This window comes from Phocoena sinus, chromosome 5 (genome assembly GCF_008692025.1).
Source record: "Phocoena sinus isolate mPhoSin1 chromosome 5, mPhoSin1.pri, whole genome shotgun sequence".
NCBI classification, from domain to species: Eukaryota; Metazoa; Chordata; class Mammalia; order Artiodactyla; family Phocoenidae; genus Phocoena; species Phocoena sinus.
This window is the reverse complement of record NC_045767.1, coordinates 43,070,317-43,092,916: the sequence shown is the minus strand read 5'-3', so window position 1 is coordinate 43,092,916 and position 22,600 is coordinate 43,070,317. Positions and strand designations below refer to the sequence as shown.

The following is a 22,600-nucleotide window of genomic DNA, read 5'->3' as shown; positions in this document are numbered from 1 at the left end:
AAACTACTGATTTCTTTTCTAAATTCCAAAAATTGAGGTATAGCAAAGGAGATGTCATCAGTCAAAAAAAGTGTGCCATAAAATAGCTGACTGTTGGAAAAATCTCTCACAGAGATATAAAAATAGTGCATAACAAATGTCAAATGGATCAAGGTTGGCAGGGTTAAGGTTAGAAAAGAATACTCCAAAAATCTGGAGGATCATGGTTAAGTAACAAATAGGGAACATTGACAAATAAATTAGTAAAAAGCTCTTCTGAAAACAGCATCAACTTTAAACATTAAAAACTTGAACCACAACCACAATAAAACAGCAGAGTTAGACATGAACCACATATTTTTACAGTACAAAAAAGCACACCATAGACAACCAGTATTAAGATCAACACTTTGCTCACGTGAAGGATTGTCCCAAGGGGCTGCAATACGGCAACACCCTTGTAATTTTCTCTCTTTAGAGTCAAGAATCTTATTTCAGCATTTTAAAAAAAAACATCTACCATTGCTGGGTGCTTTGCTTAGATTGCAGAGTAACTCTTACATTAAAATATAGGGGCTAGTTGCATTAAAAATGCTCTAAAGAGAAAAAATATCACTAATGATATTCTAATAGTGTTCAGTACCAAAAGAAACTCATTAACTATTGCATGTTTCCATGCCACTTTCTCAAAAAAACTGCAAGCAAAGTCATTACCAAAACTCCTTCATCAAATTTTTTTTTTAAAAAAGCAATTCTTAACCATTAAGAACAACAATTTCCATGCAACAGTGACCCCAGTTTAGACAGAAGACCCCAATATACATAGGTCAAACATGTATGCAAGTTTAAGCCAGATTTCACCATTATCTTTAAGGTAAAATTGAATTTTATGCAACTAGCCGTCTGTATATTTCCCCATCTCCATTTTGACTTTACTTAGGTTTACTAAAGTTTTGCATTCTTTGATAAAGTTCCTTTGTTTAAATATGGGCTTCCTGTGGGTCTTACATTTGGTGACCAGTTAGCAGTGTGCTGGCCATCTTTGGTTTATAAAGGATGTCTTAACCATGAACTATCAAAGGGGCTAAAATCAACTTTCCTTAAAATTCTAGTAATTTTCTTTTACTCAGTCTTTTATCTATACTATATCACTGCACATGAATTAGAACCGCACATCACAAAATTGCACAGGGATTACAAATATTACATCCAGTCTGCATAAAATCAAATTCCACTACCGACCAGATCACAAAATGGCTGCACTCTCTAATCTAAAACTAATTTGCATATTGTACACATGTAGGACATTTTTTTTAACTTGAAGTCACAATAATGCATGCAAGTTTGTTTTTAAACAAATTTTATAATTTGTTCATGCTACCTAGATTCAAGAGAGCTTTTTCGAACATTTGCAATACCTCACCTCTTGTTAGTTAATAATTCTAGTGCATGCATATGGTGTATACAGGTAAGTAAACATGCATTTTTTTTTTCACATTCTAAAACTATGGCAGTTTAGGCCATATTGTGCTGCCTGCATTTTATCTGCAATGCAGTGTGTCTCTAACGTTTTCAATCCCGTATTAATAGGTGGCATTTACACATAACACCTATATAGCAGCAAAGCTAATACAGCTTGTGATTAAAAATGTTTAAAAATAGCTAATAAATCAGATTATCTTGAGGTATTATTTCTTGCAAGTCAAAATGGAGAGCAAAAAAATCAACCCTAATTTTTAGTTTATGTATACACTGAAAATAGCAACAATAAAAATAAGCATTTGTAGCAGACATATTCCATCTTCACTATTATTTTGCTACCTTTGGTAAATTACTGGGGCAGATCTTGAAGTTAAAAACCCACGTTTAGAAATAAGTGCACGCTTCACCCACTATATAGCAGCAGACTGTTTGCCCCTACGCAAAACATTCTCATATCTAATTTTAACTTTACATATAAAAATAACTTGGAGAAAATACAAAAAAACATTTTATATTAACATGAAAATATCACAAAAATTAGTAAGCCTGAGATGTAGGGTTTTGGTGAAAAACAAGAGGCTTGTAGTGTTTTGGCTGCTGATAAAGATGCATGTATTGATAGCTGGGGTGAAAGCAGAAGAATGCACTTATTTCTTCTGCATGTCAGTATCTTCAGACACAGTAAGCCACATGCACCCTTTCTTTCCTTGTTAAACAGAGGCAGGTTTGCTATTCTTAGTTCCAGCGGAAGTGGATCTGACGTGGGCGATCAGCACCTTCCTTTACCAATGGCTTATGGAACTCACGTCCTGCACGAGAGTGGATATTTGCCCAACAAAACTCACAGTAATACTGCAGGCAAGTGACATTGGCACAAAAAAAGGGAGCAAATTTTCCACCACAGCGTGCGCCCTGGCATTCATCACACATCTGGTCATCTAGCACATATGGCTTTACCTCCACCTAGAAAAAGAGAGAAAACATATCCCATTAAGTCTGCTTCAAAAGTCACTTTAGCAATACTTTAAAAGGTTCATACAATGTTCTAGAGAAAATGACCAACAACATTCAATGCTGAGAAAGCAGGCATCTTCCCTGGGTAATAGCTTCACCATACAGTAGGTTAAAAAAAATTAAATCATTTTGTTCTTGCACTAATCATTTTTTATGTTTCATGTTCATAATTGACCATATGATTAAATGAGTTCTTAGTTTGGCAATTTTATTGTATTTTGATATGTTTTCTTCTGAGAACTATAAACTGAATAGTATTTAAATAACTCTCTTTTCCAAAGACAAAAAATAATTTAAAAAAACTATACAATCCTAATTGATTCGCAAAACACTCCACCCTCACCTTTCTTGAAGTAACATCTTTAAAACACCTGTGTGTTAATATTTTCAGAGGTGGGGGTGACTGTGAGTGAAAAACAGAAGGGTATGGAAGACAAATAGTATTTACACCTTTGTTTTCTCATTCCAGTGCCACTTGTGAGATGGCATAACCCAGCAGCCACTGATCATGGCAATGCGTCTCTACTACAGGTGAGAGCGATACCCTGCTTGTAAATAACTGGTACAGACAAACCAGAACTGTGGATAACCTTATTAAGGGTATGTCTAGACTTTTGTGTATTTATAAAATATGAAGTCAAAGTCCTACTGTGAAAGCCTGACTCAGTAGAAGACCTCAGACTTAGGTCAGCTCTGAATACTAAACTTTTTAACCTCAGTTTCTGTATCTGTGAGGTGAGAAAGGCAATAGAACCTGCTTTATAGAGCTGTAAGGATTAGATTATGCAAGTAAAAGCACTGAAGATAGTGTGGCACATGGCAAATACTCTGTATATTAACATTAGCTACTATTAGCTGCAACAGCCTTGTTTTCTGGCTTGTAATAACTTTATGAATGAAAGGTTACTACTTTTGTCTGACTGAATAGTGCCAGGCAGCCTAAGATCTCTGCCTTTTCTCAGGAGAGAAGAGAAAATTGAGCGTTTAAAGGGCTTGGTTTGCCCAAGGTAAAGAATAATGACCCAACAATTTCTATTTTGAATGTATTCTACTGAAATACTTGCATGTGTGCAAAAAATGAATATATAAGGGTATTTTTCTTCAGCATTATTTTGAACAAAAACAATAAAAGCAAACTAGGAACAACCTAGTTGAATGATGAAAAGAACTGTAAAACAAACATTTGATAGAAGGGTAATGAAATTACGTTTTTGTTTGCATTTGTATTTCATGGTTAGGTTTAGGATAAACATATTTTATATATATTGGACATTTTATTGTCCTAAATTGTATCTTTTGCATATTTTTAAATTCTAGATATTATTTTATGAAGCTAATCTACTTAACTCAAAATCAAAACTTCAAAGATGAAAAACTGGATTTCAAATTTATGATTTTAGAATACAGTCAAAACCTATTTGCCATTAATAATAATCTCTAACAGCTCTTGAATGTGTGAAAGGGAGTTTCATTGATTCTTCACTATTCTTAGTTTCCATTATTTTCCCTTTTTCCCTTCAGAGGAGCTATCTGTGATACACAATCACCTGGAGTCATAACTAATAAAATGATTAATAATTAATTAGCCAACTTGAAGTATATCACAATTCACTTCAGTAACTACCGGAAGTCACAGTGAATTATACTACTCATGGAATAACATATAAAATTTTAAATGATTTACACATTTGTGGTGATTGTTCTTCATGGCTATCAGGGAGATGAAAGTAAACTTCAAAGTGTTCATGAGCCTAAAAGGTGAGTTGAATAAACAATTTTAATTCCCTCCAAATAAGTATCCTGTGTATCTCTGGATTATCAGCTATAAATTTAAATTTAATCTGTTTTTATGGTTTAATAACTATATTCTTATTAGAGAGATGAAAGGTGTAAAGATTAAGGGTTTGATTTTTTTGTATAAGCAAAACTAATGACTTGTAAAATATTTAAGGCTCAAATTCTTTCAAATAAAGTTCAAAACATACCTTAGTAGCACATATCTTAAAAAAGTAAACTTTTCTCTCAGATAGTTCAATGCCTTTTTAAGAAGGCAAGTGTTTCTCAATTCACTTGCTTTGTACCAGGGTTTCTCTTTAAGAATCAATATTTTGCCCCAAATAATTGGCCCTCCACTATCATTTTGGAAACAAAGGGGTATGAAGCATGACACTGCAATAATCTTTTCCCTTTGCTTCTGCATATTAAGCCACTACAATTATATAATATGTAAATAACTTCCTCTGTGACCCTATCACCTCTCTGCAAAAGTAGGGGGTTAGACTAGATCAGTGGTCTAAAGCAGAGGCCCCCAAACCCCCGTCAGTGGCCCAGTACCAGTCCGTGGCCTGTTAGGAACCAGGCTGCGCGGCGGGCAAGCAAGCAAGCAAGCAAGGGAGCAAGAGCGAGCGAAGCTTCACCTGCTGCTCCCCAGCTCGCATTACCACCTGAACCATCCCCTCCATCGCTCACACTGCCGCCTAAAGTATCCCCCCCGCCACCCCCTCACGCCCGTCCATGGAAAAACTGTCTTCCACGAAACCGGTTCCTGGTGTCAAAAAGGTTGGGGACTGCTGGTCTAAAGCATGGCTGGACATCAGAATCACCCTGGGGGCTTTACAAACTACTGCTGCCCATGCTGCATCCCAGACCAATTACAGCAGAATCTCTGGGGGTGGGACCCAGATGTCAAGGTTTTCCTAAGTTCTCAGGTAACTTTAATGTGCAGTGGAGGTTGGAAACTACTGAATGAGAGGAACTCTAAGGTTCAAATCAGTTAAACAAAATTTCATAGCATGTCTGAGTAAAAGCAGAGCCCTTTTTCTTAGATACTTAATTTTTTTCTTTCTTTATTGGGAGGCAACATTTTTAGTAACAATGCAAACGAAAACGCCACTTTGCAAATGTGAACTGAACTTATGCTGTACGTCTTTACTAAATGGTATGATTTGATAATTGAATTTTGGGGACTACTTCTAGAGTCTATGGTCTACGGGTATTAGTTAACCAGCTCCCCTGCCCCCAAAACAGTACAGCCTCAGAGAAGAAGCTTCTTAAGAAACTGTTACACTGGTAAGTACTCACTCAAGTTATATCTACTGTAATGGGTATAAAAAAGTTAATTTACCTCATATTTTTAGTATATCTCATCTGTACTACAAATGTAAACATGATTATTCAGGAACTATTCACAGATTTTAGCATGAGATAGATTTGTAAAGAAACAATTAAGTTTTGTTCACTCCTTTCTCTTATTTTAGATGGTAATCAGTATTAGAAATTATTCAATAGGGTAGCTTTCACAGTTATCATCCATAACACTTCCTAAAAGTTCTTATTGTGATGACCTAAGCAATGCTACTAAAGAGTAAATGTTTTAAAGTTTAGGACAATCATCATATATTTACTTTATTTACATATTTATTTTTGCATATATTTAGGAAAATATACAAAATGTGTTTTTATTTTAGATTTTATAAATCAAAAATAAGTAACACTTAAGTAACACTTAGTGCCAAGCTCTGTTCTAAGTGCTTCTACATATGTGAATTCACTTACTCCTCAAAATAACTGTGAAAGAGATACTATTACTGTTTTCCATTTTATAAGTGAGGAATAAGAGGCATAAAGAGGGTTCATTTGCCCAGGGTTACAGAACAAATGGTGGAAATGGGATCCCAAGTAGTCTGACTCCAGAGTACAAGTTTTTAAAACAAGCTCTGCCTCTATAGTTAAAGGATATTAAGACCTTATTGGCTGATAAAAATTTTTGAACTGCCTTTAAAATTATATTTATATTTTGTGTATTATACCTAAAATTTAAAGTCTGCTCAAGAATTTTACATTTCAGGGATATTTTGATATAATACTCTCTAAGAGCTAAAGGAATATAGAAAAATAAACACTCGGTTTTTGAATTACATTATTAACTCTGTAGGGTAGTAAGCTTTGGATCAGCACCTCACGATAGGACTTAAATGATTTCCCAATATGCAACTTACACGTTTATCAATATCACCGTGCTGAAGCTGAACAAACCGAGCACTAATGGCAGCAATATAGCTCTGCTGATTGGAGAAAGCAACTCGACCAGCACCTTTTGGATATTTTAGCTCAGGATCTGTATCAATTCCTGCATAACAAACGCCACCATACAGCCGGTCCATGATCATAGCGAGCTCCACTTGAAAAGGAAAAGTAGTTCACATCAAATGGGAGAGAACACAGTAAATCAACAATTTTTAAGTACTTTTTTTTTTAAAGTGAAAGTCTATAGCATAATGCTCTTTTCTAAATCTAATCCTTTCTCTCGTGTACTAGAGCTCACCTGCTCTCACCACAGAAAAACTGGACAACTCAACTGTCTACTGGACAAGTCATATTGATATTTAACAGACACTGCATCACTCAGTATGTTCTAAATGGCACTCCTGATCTTCCACCATCCAATTAAACCTACTCGAGTGAGTTTTTGCTGACTCAGTGAGCAATGGAAAAGATGAAGTTGCCAACTCAAGACCCTTGGCTTCATCCTTTCTATTTTCTTTTTTCCCCACTGTATATGCAATCCTCTGAACTTGATTTCCAAGACATATCTAGAATCCAATCTCTTTGCCTCCATCACTAACATCCTGTTTCAAGGTATCATTCTTTTTCATCTAGATCATGGCAATAGACTTATCTCCTTGTTTCTGCCTCCTGCCCCAAGTTTATTTTCAAAACAGCAGCAAGAGTGATTCTCTTAAAAATACAGCAGATACCAATGGCTTAACTGAAATTTCTCCTTGGGAACTCTGAATGGTGGCACAAACTAGCTTTCAAAATCAATACCACAATCTTCTTCCAACCTGCTCTTTCTCCAGTGTTCTTTATCTTCTCAGTTAGTGGTACCAGTGTCTACCTAGTAGCTTAAGACTGAAAACTGAGATTCAGCCTTTGCATTTATCTTATAAATATCTGTGACATCTGTTCACTTGGCTCTTCCACCACCACCACTACCACTAACCCAAGCCACCACTATTTGTCTCCTGGACTGCAATAACAGGCTCCTAAATTGGTCTACGTATAACTACTCTCAATTTGACTCCCCTCTCCACAAGTCATTAACTAAACTGGTCTTTTAAAAATGAAACTATGATCATGTCTCTCTTTTACTTAAGAACTCTTCATTGGTTTCCAGTTGCTCTGAGGATAAATAACAAGTTAGCTATTAGACTTGTATGATCTGACTCCTATTTACTTTTTCAATGTCTTCTTGTATCTGTCACCTCATTCCTTATACCCTAGGCCGTGACTCTGGACTTCCCTCAGTCTCTCCGAGGCACTATGCTTCCCTCCACTGAAAATCTTTGAATATGCTGTTCCCTTTGTCTGAAACACTCTTCACAACCTCCTACCACCTAACCCTGCTCCTTCTGTTCAATCTTTATATGACAGCTCAAATACAAGTATCTTTAAAATATCAGACTACAGCACATTTCCTTGCTGTATGCTTTTCTGTTCCCCTTAGTCTTTCTTTGTAGTAACTGTGTCTGTTAAGTATTTACATGTGTGAATAGTTCTTTAACATGCACCTCCCATACTGGAAGAGGATGCTTTCAGTGATGGAAGGCGCTAACACACTTCACAAGGGTACACAGTATCATAAAACTTGCTTGTATGGCGGGCATTTACATCTATAATTATGTTCCTATATGACCTCTTCTGGTAGATCTCTGGTTCCTGATTACTGATGAACAGAAGTTTATCATTCACTTATCTAAAGTGTCTTTAAAAAAAGTCCCATATTTCTTCTTCAGATATCAGAATCAACCTCCATAAAAAGACCCCAAATTCTCATTATCTTAGAGAGTTACATTTAAGAAGTCATTAATGCAGTATTTGAGTGGATTCTTCTTACAGAGTCTGTTTGGAGTTAGCTATCAATATTGATAGATGAGTGTCCAATTCTCCAGTTCCTTAATGGTCTTAAGAACAATTCTCAGAATTTGTCTCAAAATTCTGTAGCAAGCAACTATTGGAGCAGGAGAATCTGCCCTTCACCCACCCAGTGGTGACATGTACACAATAGTACCAAATGCGTACCTAATCAATTCATATTTAAATGATTGTTTTTAAAAAAACAAAATTTGTTAACATTCTACTTACCAGCCCTTAATGGCCTAGGAACACCTCCAACAAAAATTGTTTTTCGAGGATCCAAAGGCTGAGAACCATCCATCACAAAATCACTATCACTTAAATTCCAAGGACGGATCTGAACCTATGAAGAAAATGACATTACTGTATTAGGTCTCACTCCTTTAATAGCTGATGAGCTTTGTGCCACTGTACTGTTCAAAATTTTGGATAGATGGGTTTGGAAACAAACTGTTAATATTTTATCCAGATATAATAAATTATATGAATTTTTAAAAAATTGAACTCAAAATGGTAGTTTATTTATTTTTTCACTAACGATCATTTCAAAACTGTTTTTGGAAAACTTGCATTTGTAACTTAAAGTTTGAGTAGCATTTACTTACAGGTTTGTCCTTGATAGTAGGGCTGGAAACACACAGATAGAGTTTTCCATCTTCTTCAATACAAGCATCAATTAGTGCCTGAACTGAGCTCTCTTCTTGAAAGAGAAGGAATGCATAGCCTGTAATAACCGTAAGAATGAGGCAATATGTCAAGGTAAGTGATTTCACCCCAAATTTCAGTATGGTTTAGAAAATACATGCCTTTGAAAAAGATGAAAAACCTATAAAGTTGGACTACAATCATTATACTTTCTCTAGGAGAACATAATATCCTATGGAATACACACAAAAACAGATACTCAGTAAAATAACTAGCTACTTTATATAGAGCACTTACTATCCGATACTGTGATAAGAGCTTTACGTGAATTATTTCATTTAATTCTCACAAGTCTATGAAACATTATTCCCAATTTACAGAAGAAAACCCTGAGGTGTCAGGTGGTTAAACTACTTGCCCAAAGTCAGTCACATAAGTAGTTGGTTGATTAATTTCAAACCTAGATCAGCTCTAAGGTCTCCTATGATACTGTCTTCTTAAAGACTGTGGCAGGATTAACCAGTTGAGCACAGCAGGAGCTGAAGTTTCCTTCAAATGCCCTCAGGGTAAGACAAGTTCTAGAGCATACTTTTGGACAGGTGGAAAAGAGCACATGTGGAAAGGCCCAGGAATTTCCATAAGTAGAGGGAAAATTCCATAATCATCCTGACAACTTCCAAATGATACTAAGAAAACTCCCTTAGGGAGGTTGGAATGAAACAGGTTCCAGGCTTCCCTGGTGGTGCAGTGGTTAAGAATCCGCCTGCCAAGGCAGGCAACGTGGGTTCAAGCCCCGGTCCGGGATGATCCCACATGGCACAGAGCAACTAAGCCCATGTGCCACAACTACTGAGCCTTCGCTCTAGAGCCTGCGAGCCACAACTACTGAGCCCATGTGCTGCAACTACTGAAGCCCGTGAGCCTAGAGTCTGAGCTCCGAAACAAGAGAAGCTACTGCAATGAGAAGCATGCGCACCACAAAGAAGAGAAGCCCCCACTCACCACAACTAGAGAAAGCCCGCGTGCAGCAACGAAGACCTAACAACAAAGACCCAATGCAGCCATAAATAAATAAATTCATTTAAAAAAAGAAACAGGTTCCTTAAGGATAGGTCAGACTTTTATTTTATTTTATTTTTTTACATCTTTATTGGATTATAATCGCTTTACAATGTTGTGTTAGTTTCTGCTGTACAACAAAGTGAGTCAACTATATGTATACATATATCCTCTCCCTCTTGAGCCTCCCTCCCACCCTCCCTATCCCACCCCTCTAGATGGTCACAAAGCACCGAGCTGATCTCCCTGTGCTATAAAGCGACTTCCCACTAGCTATCTATTTTACACACAGTAGTGCATGTATGTCAGTGCTACTCTCTCAATTCATCCCAGCCTTCCCTTCCCCCTCTGTGTCCACAAGTCCGTCTCAAGGTGGATGAGCAACAGAACACTTTTTGTAAAACAGCCTGGAGACTATGTTTGCACTTGGGATCCAAGTTCTTGCTTAGATTCCTGTACCTTTTGAAAATATGCCCCTCCTCCTTTCCTTGTGACAAGCAATTGTCAATTTTTAATCAAATATGATGTATCTAGCAGGCAGAACAGAGTTCATTATAAAAAGAAGGCATCGAAATTTACATTACAAGTTTACTGTTAGGTGATTAATTCCCAGCAGCAGATGACTATAAATGACCTAACAATACCCCTTTTCCTTGACAAGATTTCTATGCACAAAACCTAGAGCACTGAAATCTAGTCCCAATGTGAAGATGTCTTCAATCAGGCCAACCATGTCTGTGCCATTAAACAATGGGAAGTAAGAGGTCATGTTTTACTAGGAATTCAAAAAACACAGCTTATTGCCAACAATGGCTTTTAGTGCCACAAAGGTCTGACGTGACACACACACAAAGTACTTCATTTTAATAAAATTACAATACCTGATTTCATAAATAAGCCATAAAGCCAACCTACACAAATAGAAACTTGCAAAGGTATGATTATGCAAGATTAAAACCACATCTTAGAACTTTTTAATTGCTAGAAACAATTTAAATAGGCTTGAAAAAATAAAAAAAAAGACTGGTTTTCTTTATGTGAAGGCTTTAATTTTGATACAAGCTAAGGTTTTTTTAATTTTTTAATTTTTTTTTAATTTTTTGGCTACACCACATGGCATGTGGGATCGTAGTTCCCCAACCAGGGATCAAACCCATGCCCCCTGCATTGGAAGCGCCGAGGCTTAAACACTGGACCACTAGGGAAGTTCCCAAGCTAAGGTTTTGAGAGCTGTAATTGTTTTGTAATAATTGAGGGGATATAAGACTGATTTACTAAAATAGTATTTTAAAGTCAATATTTTTAATGTTATGTTTTTATGATGTAATTTCTGATATTAATATTTTAATACTGCTTAATAATTTTTGTGATTATTATGGAAAAAATGTATCACAAAAATTAATTAAGCAACATGGCAGGTCAATTATGATCTAGCTAAGGCAAGCCGTTAAACATTAAAATACTTGTACCAAATATACCATCTAATAGTTCTTTAGAATTTATTAGCACAAGCTAATGTTTACATAGGGTGAATCTTATTCACTGCAAAGGAGAGGTATGTATAAGTGTGGCTCAGTATCCAATGTCTCATATCATTACCTTAATTACAAGGTAGCTTTGTCAACTGAATGCTTCTACACAGTGTCTTCCAAACCATGGAAAATGATGAATTACATCAATGACAAAAATGCTTGAAAGCACAAGGTTTAGGAACATTGGTCTTTGGCAATGAGTACAACTAACTATAATGTACCAAAATAGTATAATTTGCCACTGCTAATATTTTTTGTTGTTTTTTTTTCTTGTTTTCAGTTTGAGAAAATAAACTAACAACTACCACAAAGACCACAATAATAATGCAAACAGCAACAAAGACAGCAACTATTCTGTTTCATGAAATTAGTGCCAACCTACCTTTCTTACATTTCTGCCCATGCAGAAAATGTGTATCTGTCTTGACAAAAACTAATTCTAATACCTTTCTAAAATTATGTTTCAACTCCTGTCTGGAACTCTATCGCACAACTTTTTAATCTATCTAAATTGCACAGTATCTTTTAGATTTAGTTCAAAATTTCTCAATGAAGCTTTCCCCCACCTACTTCAGGTCAAAGGATAAACTATCCTACAGTATTTATAGTTGTATATATCATTTATTAGGCAACTATCAACCCATGAATTACTGAGAATACAAAGATGGGTAAAGACACAGTCTGAGAGATTAATGGAAGAATCTGACATTAATAAAATAAAAGCATATTTATAAAATTGTAAAACTGTAATATTGCAACTGTGAGGAGTGCTCTGAAAGGGCACAGTTCTAGAAGGGCCTACAATAGGAGGATTTGACCTCATTAGGTGGGTCCTTAACAGTTTCCCACCAGCAACTGATATTTAAGCTGAGAAAAGTAGGAGATATACAGATGAAGAAGCAGGGAAAGCCTTCAGGTCAAGAGAACAACAAACATAAAAGTCCTGAGGCAGGAGAGAGCAAGGCCAGTTTGCAGAGCTAGAAAGAAACAAGAAGCAATACTGGGAGAAGGAACGGGATGGGGAGGGCTGGCAGGGAGAATGCATTTTTGCCTTTATCCTAACAATAAGAGAAACCACTGATGGGTTTTAAGCTGGAAGCAAGGAGTAGCACCATCAGATTGTTTTCACAGATATTACTCTAGCTATGCTGTGGGAGAAAAACTGGAGATAGCCAGAAATGTGGACAGACTAGTCATACACCTGAAATAGTCCAGACAAGGGATGATGGTAATTTAGTCAGGAACATTAGAAGCCAACAGGCATTTTTATTGAACACACAGTGAAATAAACTGTATAAAAGGACAAGATCATAACACTGAACAACAGATTAAAACTAAGCTAAGAAATGAACATCTACATCAATATGGAGCTAATTTTCTCTCTACACCAAGGATTCAGGACCTCCAGGTCCAGTAAGCTCCAAAATCATGTGAAAATTTAGAGTATATGGAGACAGGTCCATATCTCTAACTAGACTCTCATGGAGGCCTGGGATCTAGAATCTCTGGTTCAAAGGATTCTGTAAGTATAAGATCTAAAGGTATTAAAAAAAAATCACCACATTATTCCATTTCTCTAAGGAACTACATAAACCACTAATGGAAGTTCTATAATTCTCAATGACAAAAAGTAGAGACGGCTCATATAATTTATCACCAGAATTCCTTAGCTAGTTTTTGTATGCCAATAACTCTTAACATGTTTCCTTTCCTGGAGCCAAAATCAGATTATTCAATAGATCTACTGGAGTCTTTTTTCCAGGCTTGAAAATCTACTCAGCCATGAGAATAATAGTGTGTTTTTTCATTTCTAAAATTACATTTCAATAATATTCAAAGTAAAGTCTTAGTCTTTCAACCTCCCCTTTTATTCACTTCAGAGAATGTGCCATTAGCAATCTGACTGACTGGATTCATGTTCACTTCTCTCCCCTTGCCTCCCCTCCCCACTCTGGGCGGGTGAGGTGATCCTTCCTGTTCCCACTGACTGTGCCATTGCTTTGCTCAAATGAATGTGCGCTCAATTTGTGATTCTTGTCCTCTGGTGACCAGTCACAGTAGTATCCTGGCAATATGTAAGTAACACAACTAGGCATCCTCTGCACATTTTATCTCTTTATGTAGTTGAGTTTTTTTCTGACCATTCATTTTCTTCTCTATCTGAATTCACCAACAGAGTATATACTGCTCTCTTGTTATCTGCTATTATCTGGAACACTTATGTATATCTTGCAATACTTAAAACAGTCATAGGTTTATATTTTATTTTCACTTCACACATTTCTTAATTTCACTGATCAGAGAAACTTTATTATATGTCTGTACCCAAGTTACTTAGAATGATACTTTAGGCAGAGAAAATTAGCTCTAACTTATTCCCTAGCAAATATTAACAAAAAAATCTCTTACCTTTTGGTGGAAAATAGGACTTGCTTTCTGCTTTATGAGGCCAATCTACTACCAAAGGCCCAAATCTTCTGAAGCTAGCAGTTATTTCATCTTAAAAAAGTACAATAATATGCATTAGGAATCAGTTTTAATGATTCATTCTAAAAAATTCCTATATTTTATATGTTATTTTAAAGATTTAAAAATTTAAAGTACCAAATAGCCTAAGATAAACTAGAATATAAATACTAGAAACATGTCTAATATCCTCACTAAAATGATACATAAATCTTAATAGCTATTTTAATCAAAATAGTTTTTAAGTAGCACATTGGCTAGAATAATCAATTCAGTGTGACTTCTAAAATTTTATATACTAATGTTATGGACACTAATGGATTTATAGTATAGCAAATCATAAATATCACTGGCTTGAAAAACATGCCAACATTATATCAAGTTAAAGATCCATAAAGAGATCCATTACTGCCTGATAAAGTAAAATAGGAAAAAAGGGCTGCTGAAACAAGACATGTAAAGCTATAATATTTCTAAAATATACTAGGGTCTGATACATGCCAGGTAGTTTCACTGAAAGACATACAGGTCACATCCAATGACATGTTCTAGGTTATTTTATCACATGGAAACTTTATTATACTGATTAATACATAGAATAAGTTTGTGGATATTTGAATCACAACTGAAAAAATTCCCAAAATGTAGCAATATATTCTCTATTAGTAAGTTGTGAATGACAGTGGCAGATTTCCCACAGCTTTGCAAATATTAGTTTCTGTATTTTTAATCTTGAATTATTTTTCTTTTGTTATTATTACACATGATAATTTTTACATATGCTTATTAGTCTTTGTATAACCTAAATTTCCTGTTTATGTACTGTTTTTATTATTTGCTTGGGTTTTATAGCCTCTTTATGTGTTTCTAAAAGCACATTTATACTTAAAAAAATTGAATTTTTAACTGTTATGCATTACAGGTAAAGTTTTGTGGTTGGTTACCTTTAATTCAACTGTGTGTGTGGTGCATGCATGCATGTTATAGTCATACAAAGTTTTAAATAAATACATAAAAAAGTTTAATGTATTCAAATATGTTCTATATTTAAAAACATAAGTGGGAGATAAACTAGATGAAAATCTTATTTACAAAAAATGCTCACAATAATAATATGCATAAGATATAAACTAAAGAAACAAACTTAAAAAAGTTATTTGTTCAATTATCTTTATATTTCAACAGGTGACAAAATATTTAAACAGAGATGGATATCCATTTTAACTGAAAATCTCTAGAGGTAAAAAAACCTCCATATCCCCATTCACATTATATTTCAGGTTTGTTTTTTAGATGCCAAATCATCATTTTACCTTCATCAATATCTGGAGGAAGACCACCAACAAAAACTTTTCGAGAGAAACGTTCTATTCGCTCTCCATTTTGATGAGCTGAGTAACATGTGGGTGAATTTTAAAACACCAACTTGATCATTATGACCATCATCCAGCAAGCCATCATCTATTGGAAAGAGGGAAGAACGACCTAAAATATAAGAACAAATATAACTTGAATCTCGGATCTAAGAAAATGATAAATTAAAGTCAGGCATAAAAAGAGCAACAACAAATTCAAAGGCTTAAACTGAAGGCGACGTAGGCATAAAAAAATTAAGGAAAATTCAGAGAGTTTAAAGGTTTAATTACCCAGATTCAAGAGAGAAGTTGTCTGAGGAATGACTTAGAAATAAACATGATCATATGACAACAATTACATCACAAACAAACACTAAATCACTTCAATTTCTTATGGAAAGCAGCAAGAATCTGATGTATGGGGATGGGTAGACTGGATGTGTAACCTTTTAGAAGAAAGGTTTTAGGAGAAACCTTTTAGAAACTGGTGGCAGAAAGAAATGGCACAGACTAAACAGATAAGAGGACATTAAAAAAACACTTGCAGACTACAGTAAGGACAAAAGCACCAAGTAATACTTGCATATAAGACCTTGAATTAATTTACTGCATGTGTAAATATGCACATATTTACACACATATGTGTAAATATGTGCTTCTGCACATATGCAAAACAGAAAAAGGCACCCCCTCTAGGACTTCAGTCCCCATCTGAGCCCACCCTCATATGGGCACAGCCTGTATAATCCTCTGCAGCAATCCTGATGCTAGACTCTGTGGCCTGCATACAGTTGGGGTTGAGGTGAGAAGGAAGGGGCTACATGTCTGTGAACTATAGCTAGCTAGATGTTAGAAATATGAATTTTAATTTTATAAGACCAAAATCAGGGAGAAAGATCATATTTGGTATAGGAAACAGAAATTATTCTGCAGATTCAAATTCAGTTTAAGTAAGATGTTCTGAAAGATACCCACGTTCACTGAGTAACTCTGGATATTTAGCTTTCCCAATACCTTTGCTATCAGGAATAAGGACCAATGAGAAAAAAACGTCAATGTTCTTTGTGATCAATGGAAAGAAAGCTCTTCAAAATGAAACTATTTTCCTTAAAATGAACCTCATCAAGAGCCATCAAAAGTAATATTAATTATGAATAACTGGTTCAACTTTCTATGGTTGGACTTTAAGTAAATAATTGTATATTTTAAAAGGAATAAGATGAGGTAGAGAAACAACATGCACATTAACTAGTTTTTGATTAAAATGGCAAATCCAAATTTTATACTTATTTCAAACATGGCAATACTTAAGTATAAATATCAAATGCAGTGACAAAGAAAATCACTACATAAGCAATGTCACACAAGTGACCCAAAATGACTTAAAATTTTTTCTTAACTATAATATTGTAAGAATATTCATTATATATTAATGAATTATTCTATATTTCTAATTATAATAAATACTACAGTTAGTAAAATAACTATCAAAATCTATAATCTATATGTCTAAAATCTATTAACCAAAGTTCAGCTGAACGAAGGATGTAATGGAAAGGCTAGGAATATGTCACATACTGGCCATACTAACAAGAATCTTCATTGTTGGAAAATCATGACCACTTTCCTTCTAGAAGCCATAAAAGTTATAGAGTTAAATACCCGTTTAAAAGAGGAGTTAACTAAATATATATCACCAACAAAAATATTATTTTTTACCTTTCCAATTATCCTTCCCTATAACCCAAATCAACATGACAGTAAAAGGAGAACAAGTTAATAATTATGTTTTCCATGTACTTTAAACATACCTTCTAAGAATGATCCATGAAATGACTGGCAGTAAAGGTAAAATATATGTGTTGAGAAAAGTAGAGTTTGATCATAAAGTGATTTGGACTAAAATACTTACAACAGTTTTCAACCAAAATTAAATTACCTTTCTCCTTTTTGCTCTGAAACTAGGATATATTTTCAGGTTTAAACCTCAAAAGAATGAAACTGACTGATAATGAAATCACAATATAAATCTGTGGGATGTAGCAAGAGCTACTTACTTAGAGGAAAATTTTCATACTTACAGGGAATTTTATAGTTTTAAATGCATATTAGAAAATAAGAAATGCTTAAAATAAATAATCCTAGTTTCTGCCACAAAGAGATAGAAAAAATAATAAATTAAATACAAAAAGAGTAGCATCAAGGAAATGAAAAAAGTAAAATCCATGACACAGAAAACTACATTAAAAAGAGTCAATAAAGGCAAAAGTTGGCTCTCTGAAAACTTAAAAAATCGATATACTTCTCAGTAAAGTTCATCAAGTTCATGAATAAAAAAAAAAAACTAAAATTACCGGAGAGGAAAAGAAAACATTTGTACAAAATTAGTCAATTTATAGCTTAAAGCTGAGCATGGTTCTTTGATATCAATGTATATCTATACTTTTATGTACTGATTGTTGTTTTAAAAATAAAAGCAAACACAAAACAAACTATTATTATTAAGAATGAATATTCCTCCCATCCTCAAGATCCTAGCAGCCACTCTACTGGGTTAAATAACCCACCAGTGTGATGGTATGATTTTTATTTCATATGCAAGGATTAAAAAAACTATCAAAACAACAGAAGTAGGTCCAGGACTGATCTCTCTCAGGCACCATCTGTTTAATCAGATAGAATCACTATCACACATGTTTCTCCAAAGAACTGAGACAGGAGCTATAAGGTAATTTGTTACTTAAAAGCATTTTGCCCCAATAATAGGTTGTCCTTTTCTCACAGAGAAGGAATAAGGTATTTAATTTAAACAACCAATTAAAACCTAGTACCTGTATGTCTTGTAAATTAATGTCTAGACATAATATATTACTTTAAAATTAATTCACTAAAATTCTGTTTCTTTTAAAAATTGCTATGTCTGGTATAAGTGTAGAGTAGGTAAGTCAGTCTCTTCGCGGAGGAGGGATTAGCAATTTTTTTCAGTAAAGGGCCAGATGGTAAATATTTTAGACTTTGTAGGCCATACATTTCTCTGTTGCAACTACTCAACTGTCATCACTGTAGCTCCAAGCAACCAGACAAAAAGTAACTGAATGGGCATGACTGTGTTGTAATAAAAACTTTGTTTAAAAAAACAGAGCCTTGGCTTGTGGGTTATAGTTTGCTGACCCTGTCTTATAGTATTACCCTGGCTTCTTTTTGGTCATGCTTTGAAGATTTCGTCCATTCTCTGACAGTTATCAAATAATTAACATACAGAAATCTGTTGCATTTCTACACACTAATAAACTATCAGAAAAGGGAAAGCAAGAAACATCCCACCTACAATCACATCAAAAAGAATAAAATACCTAGGAATAAACTTAAGTAAGGAGGTGAAAGACCTATATTTAAAAACTATGAGGCACTGATGAAAGAAATTGAAGATGACACAAATAGTTGGAAAAATATACTGTGTTCATAGAAGATATTGTTAAATTTCCATACTACTCAAAGCAATCTACAGATTCAATGCAATCTCTATTAAGATACCAATGGCATTTTTCACACAACTAGAACAAATAATCCTAAAATTTGTATAGAACCATAAAAACAAAAACAAAAACCTTGATAGCCAAAGCAATCTTGAGAAAGAAGAACAAAGCTGGAGGTATCAGGCTCCCTAATTTTAAGCTATACTAAAAGCTAGACTAATCAAAACAGTATGGTAGTGACATAGAAACAGACACACAGATCAAGGAACAGAACAGAGAGACCAGAAATAAAACCTCGCTTATGGTCAATTAATCTATATGACAAACAAGGCAAGAATATATAATGGGAAAAGATAGTCCCTTCAATAAATGGTGCTGGGAAAACTGAACAGCTACATGCAAAAGAATGAAACTGAATACTTTCTCACACCATATACAAAAATAAACTCAAAATGGATTAAAGACTTAAATGTAAGACCTAAAACTCCTAGAAGGAAACAGGCAGTAAGCTCTTTGACACTGGTCTTAGCAATACTTTTTTTGAATATGTCTCCTTAGGCAAGGATAACAAAAGCAAAATAAACAAATGGACTACATCAAACTGTAAAAGGCTTTGCACAGTGAAGGAAATCATCAACAAAATGAAAAGGCAATCAACTAAATGGGAGACGTATTTGTAAATGATATATTCAATAAGAGGCTGATATCCAAAATATATAAGGAACTCATTCAACTCGATTATCAACAACAACAACAACGACAAAAATAAGCGAGGACTTGAATAGACATTTTTCCAAAGAAGACATACAGACGGTTAACAGATACACAAAAATCTACTTGGCATCACTAATCATCAGGGAAATGCAAATCAAAACCACAATTAGATACCAACTCACACCTGTCAGAATGGCTGTTATCAAAAAAGACAAGAAACAACAAGTGCTGGCGTGGATGTGGAGAAAAGGCAACACTCATGCAATGTTGGGGAACTAAAACTTATGCAGGCACTATGGAAAACAGTACAGATATTTCCTCAAAAAATTAAAAATAGGCTGCCATACAATCTAGCAATAATACTTCTGGGTATTATCTGAAGAAAATGAAACACTAATTCGAAAAGATACATGTACCCCTATGTTTACTGCAGCATTATTTACAATAGACAAGATATGAAAGCAACTTAAGTGTCCATCAATAGATGAATGGATAAAGAAGATGTGGTATATACATGCCATGGAATATTACTCAGTCGAAAAAAAAAAGGAATGAAATCTTGCAATTTGCAATACATGGATGACCTAGAAAGTATTATGTTAAATGAAATAAGTCAAAGATAGATACTGTATGAATTCACTTATATGTGTAATCTAAAAAACAACACAAATGAATAAACAGAACAAAACAGAACCAGATTCATAGATACAGAGAATAAACTGGAGGTTTCCAGAGGGGAAAAAATGAAATAGAAATAGTTGTAAAAGGGATTAAGAGGTATAAACTTTCAGTTGTAAAACAAGTAAGTCACAGAGATGTAATGTACAGCATAGAGAATAAAGCCAATAATACTGTAATAACTTTGTATGGTGACAGATGGTTACTAGACATCATGGTGATCATTTTGTAATGCACACAAATACTGAATTACTATGTTGTACATCTGAAACTAGTATAATATTGTATGCAAATTATAATTCAATAATAAATGTGAAAAACGTATTTATCAAGGATGAAAATTTTCAGCCTTGATGTCATCATAAAAAGGGTTTGGTAGTGGTGATATTAGGGAGTATACACTACTCTGGCTATTTCACAAGACTGTTAAAAAAGAGTCAAATGAGTTCAAATTAAATCTAATCATAGAAAATCCCAGGTCAATTTTTAAGCAATACTTTAATAATGTATTATTAATAATTCCTTATTCATTATAGCACATGAATATGAATGGCTACATATACAGTATGAATAAATCCAATCTCTCTAATTAAACCTCCATATTTTCATTCTCTTTAAAAAGTATTTCTCTTATCTCTCATTCCATATATATCTACTAAAATCTACTAACTAAAGCTTTGCTTGTCTGCTAGAAAAGATTGCTTTGTGGTGTTAGTACCACTACACTAAAATACTGTAGGTTCTTTATTTCTATTATTCTAAAAAATATTCTATATATTTTTACTCCTTCTGGAGTAGAGCAGCCCTTTAATCCTTTATTAAAGGGAAGATTGCAATAATAGAAATATTTAGATTGAGAGATAGAGTTTAAGTTACATTTCACACCTCCCTTCACAACCTACCACCCTACTCCAAGCTCAGACGAGTATGTTCACTCTCAGAATGGAATAAACATTGAACAGACAATAAATACAAAAGATAGATTGTGAGAGTCTTTCTCCTTTCTAATCCTGGCCTCCAGGCAGCACTGAAGTAGAACTCTTTATGGCTCCCACAGTACAGAAATACATAGGAGTTGGGGCAGGAACAAATGAAAAGCAGGGAAAAAAAAACTTTGCTTTTTCTTACTTTCAGTATAATTAAATTTGATTATTCCTAAGGTATATTTCATATATAATATCTGTACCCAGTTTGATTAAGTTCTTATGTTGACATTACTAAAGATATTAAAATATATAAATTCATTTTGGTAGTAATTTGGTTTTACTGCAGTCAAGCAGGAAATCTTTTGAATGAAAATAGCCACTCTGTGCCTGAGCTTAAAGGTGAGTCAAAGGTACAAAAGAAGAAAAAATAGTTCTTCCTAAACTAGATTATAAGTCAACATGCCTTGAGAAAAAATAACTGTCCACCCACCACTGCACTGGTAAAGAACAATGTCTTATTTTTTGGCAAAAATGATATCAACTCAGTGTGAACATCCCACATCAACAGATCTGATGTGTAAGAGATTTCTTTTTTAGAAAAAAAATGACTAAATAAATGAATAAATGTACTTCCTTTGATGGACCAAATCTAAAACATGAAACCCATAAAGGGGTCCTTGGTAGTTAAAAGGTTATTGATGTGATACTGATATACATCTAGCATAGGAAGAGGAAAAAATGAGTAAAAATAGGAAGAGAGCCAGGCTACTTCTAGTTCTTTCTAGTCATTCCTTTGGTATGCGGCTTTTTTTTTTTAAATGTTTTATTACTTACTGTGTTAAAGTACTTTCAAACTCAAAATCTCTCAATAGTTATTTCTAATGGATAAACTTAAAAAAAAAATTTTATTGAAGTATAGTTGATTTACAATGTTAATTTCTGCTGTACAGCAAAGTGACTCAGTTATATATAATATATATATATATAATATACTATATATTCTTTTTTATATTATGATTTATCACGGGATATTTTCATCTGACCATCAAACCCAAAATTGTAAAAGGTCCTATATTCACAGAGGACCAACTAAAATAATTACTAATGCCATGTATTTTGGTCCTATATTCACAGAGGACCAACTAAAATAATTACTAATGCCATGTAATTTGAGAGCAAAATCCACTTGTTACCCCCCCAAACTAAGCCATATAAATGTGACAACTGTCAGTTCTGTCCTATAGAAGGCTTCTACCAAAAGCCTTAAAACCATCTGAGGGGCTTCCCTGGTGGCGCAGTGGTTGAGAGTCCACATGCTGATGCAGGGGACACGGGTTCGTGCCCCGGTCTGGGAAGAT

At 34.4% G+C, this 22,600-nt stretch overlaps 1 protein-coding gene across 1 annotated transcript in view; it reads right to left on the bottom strand.

The window, feature by feature from the left end:
- The window catches only part of CPEB2 (cytoplasmic polyadenylation element binding protein 2), a 64,122-nt gene that overhangs the window by 1,578 nt on the left and 39,944 nt on the right, over positions 1–22,600 (bottom strand). The window contains 7 exon segments of the mRNA XM_032632640.1: positions 1–2,424; positions 6,474–6,655; positions 8,620–8,734; positions 8,997–9,115; positions 14,037–14,126; positions 15,407–15,506; positions 15,508–15,578. The exon segment at positions 1–2,424 is cut by the window's left edge and continues 1,578 nt beyond it. Of these exon segments, the coding sequence (XP_032488531.1) occupies positions 2,197–2,424; positions 6,474–6,655; positions 8,620–8,734; positions 8,997–9,115; positions 14,037–14,126; positions 15,407–15,506; positions 15,508–15,578 (905 nt within the window). The 3' untranslated portion in view covers positions 1–2,196.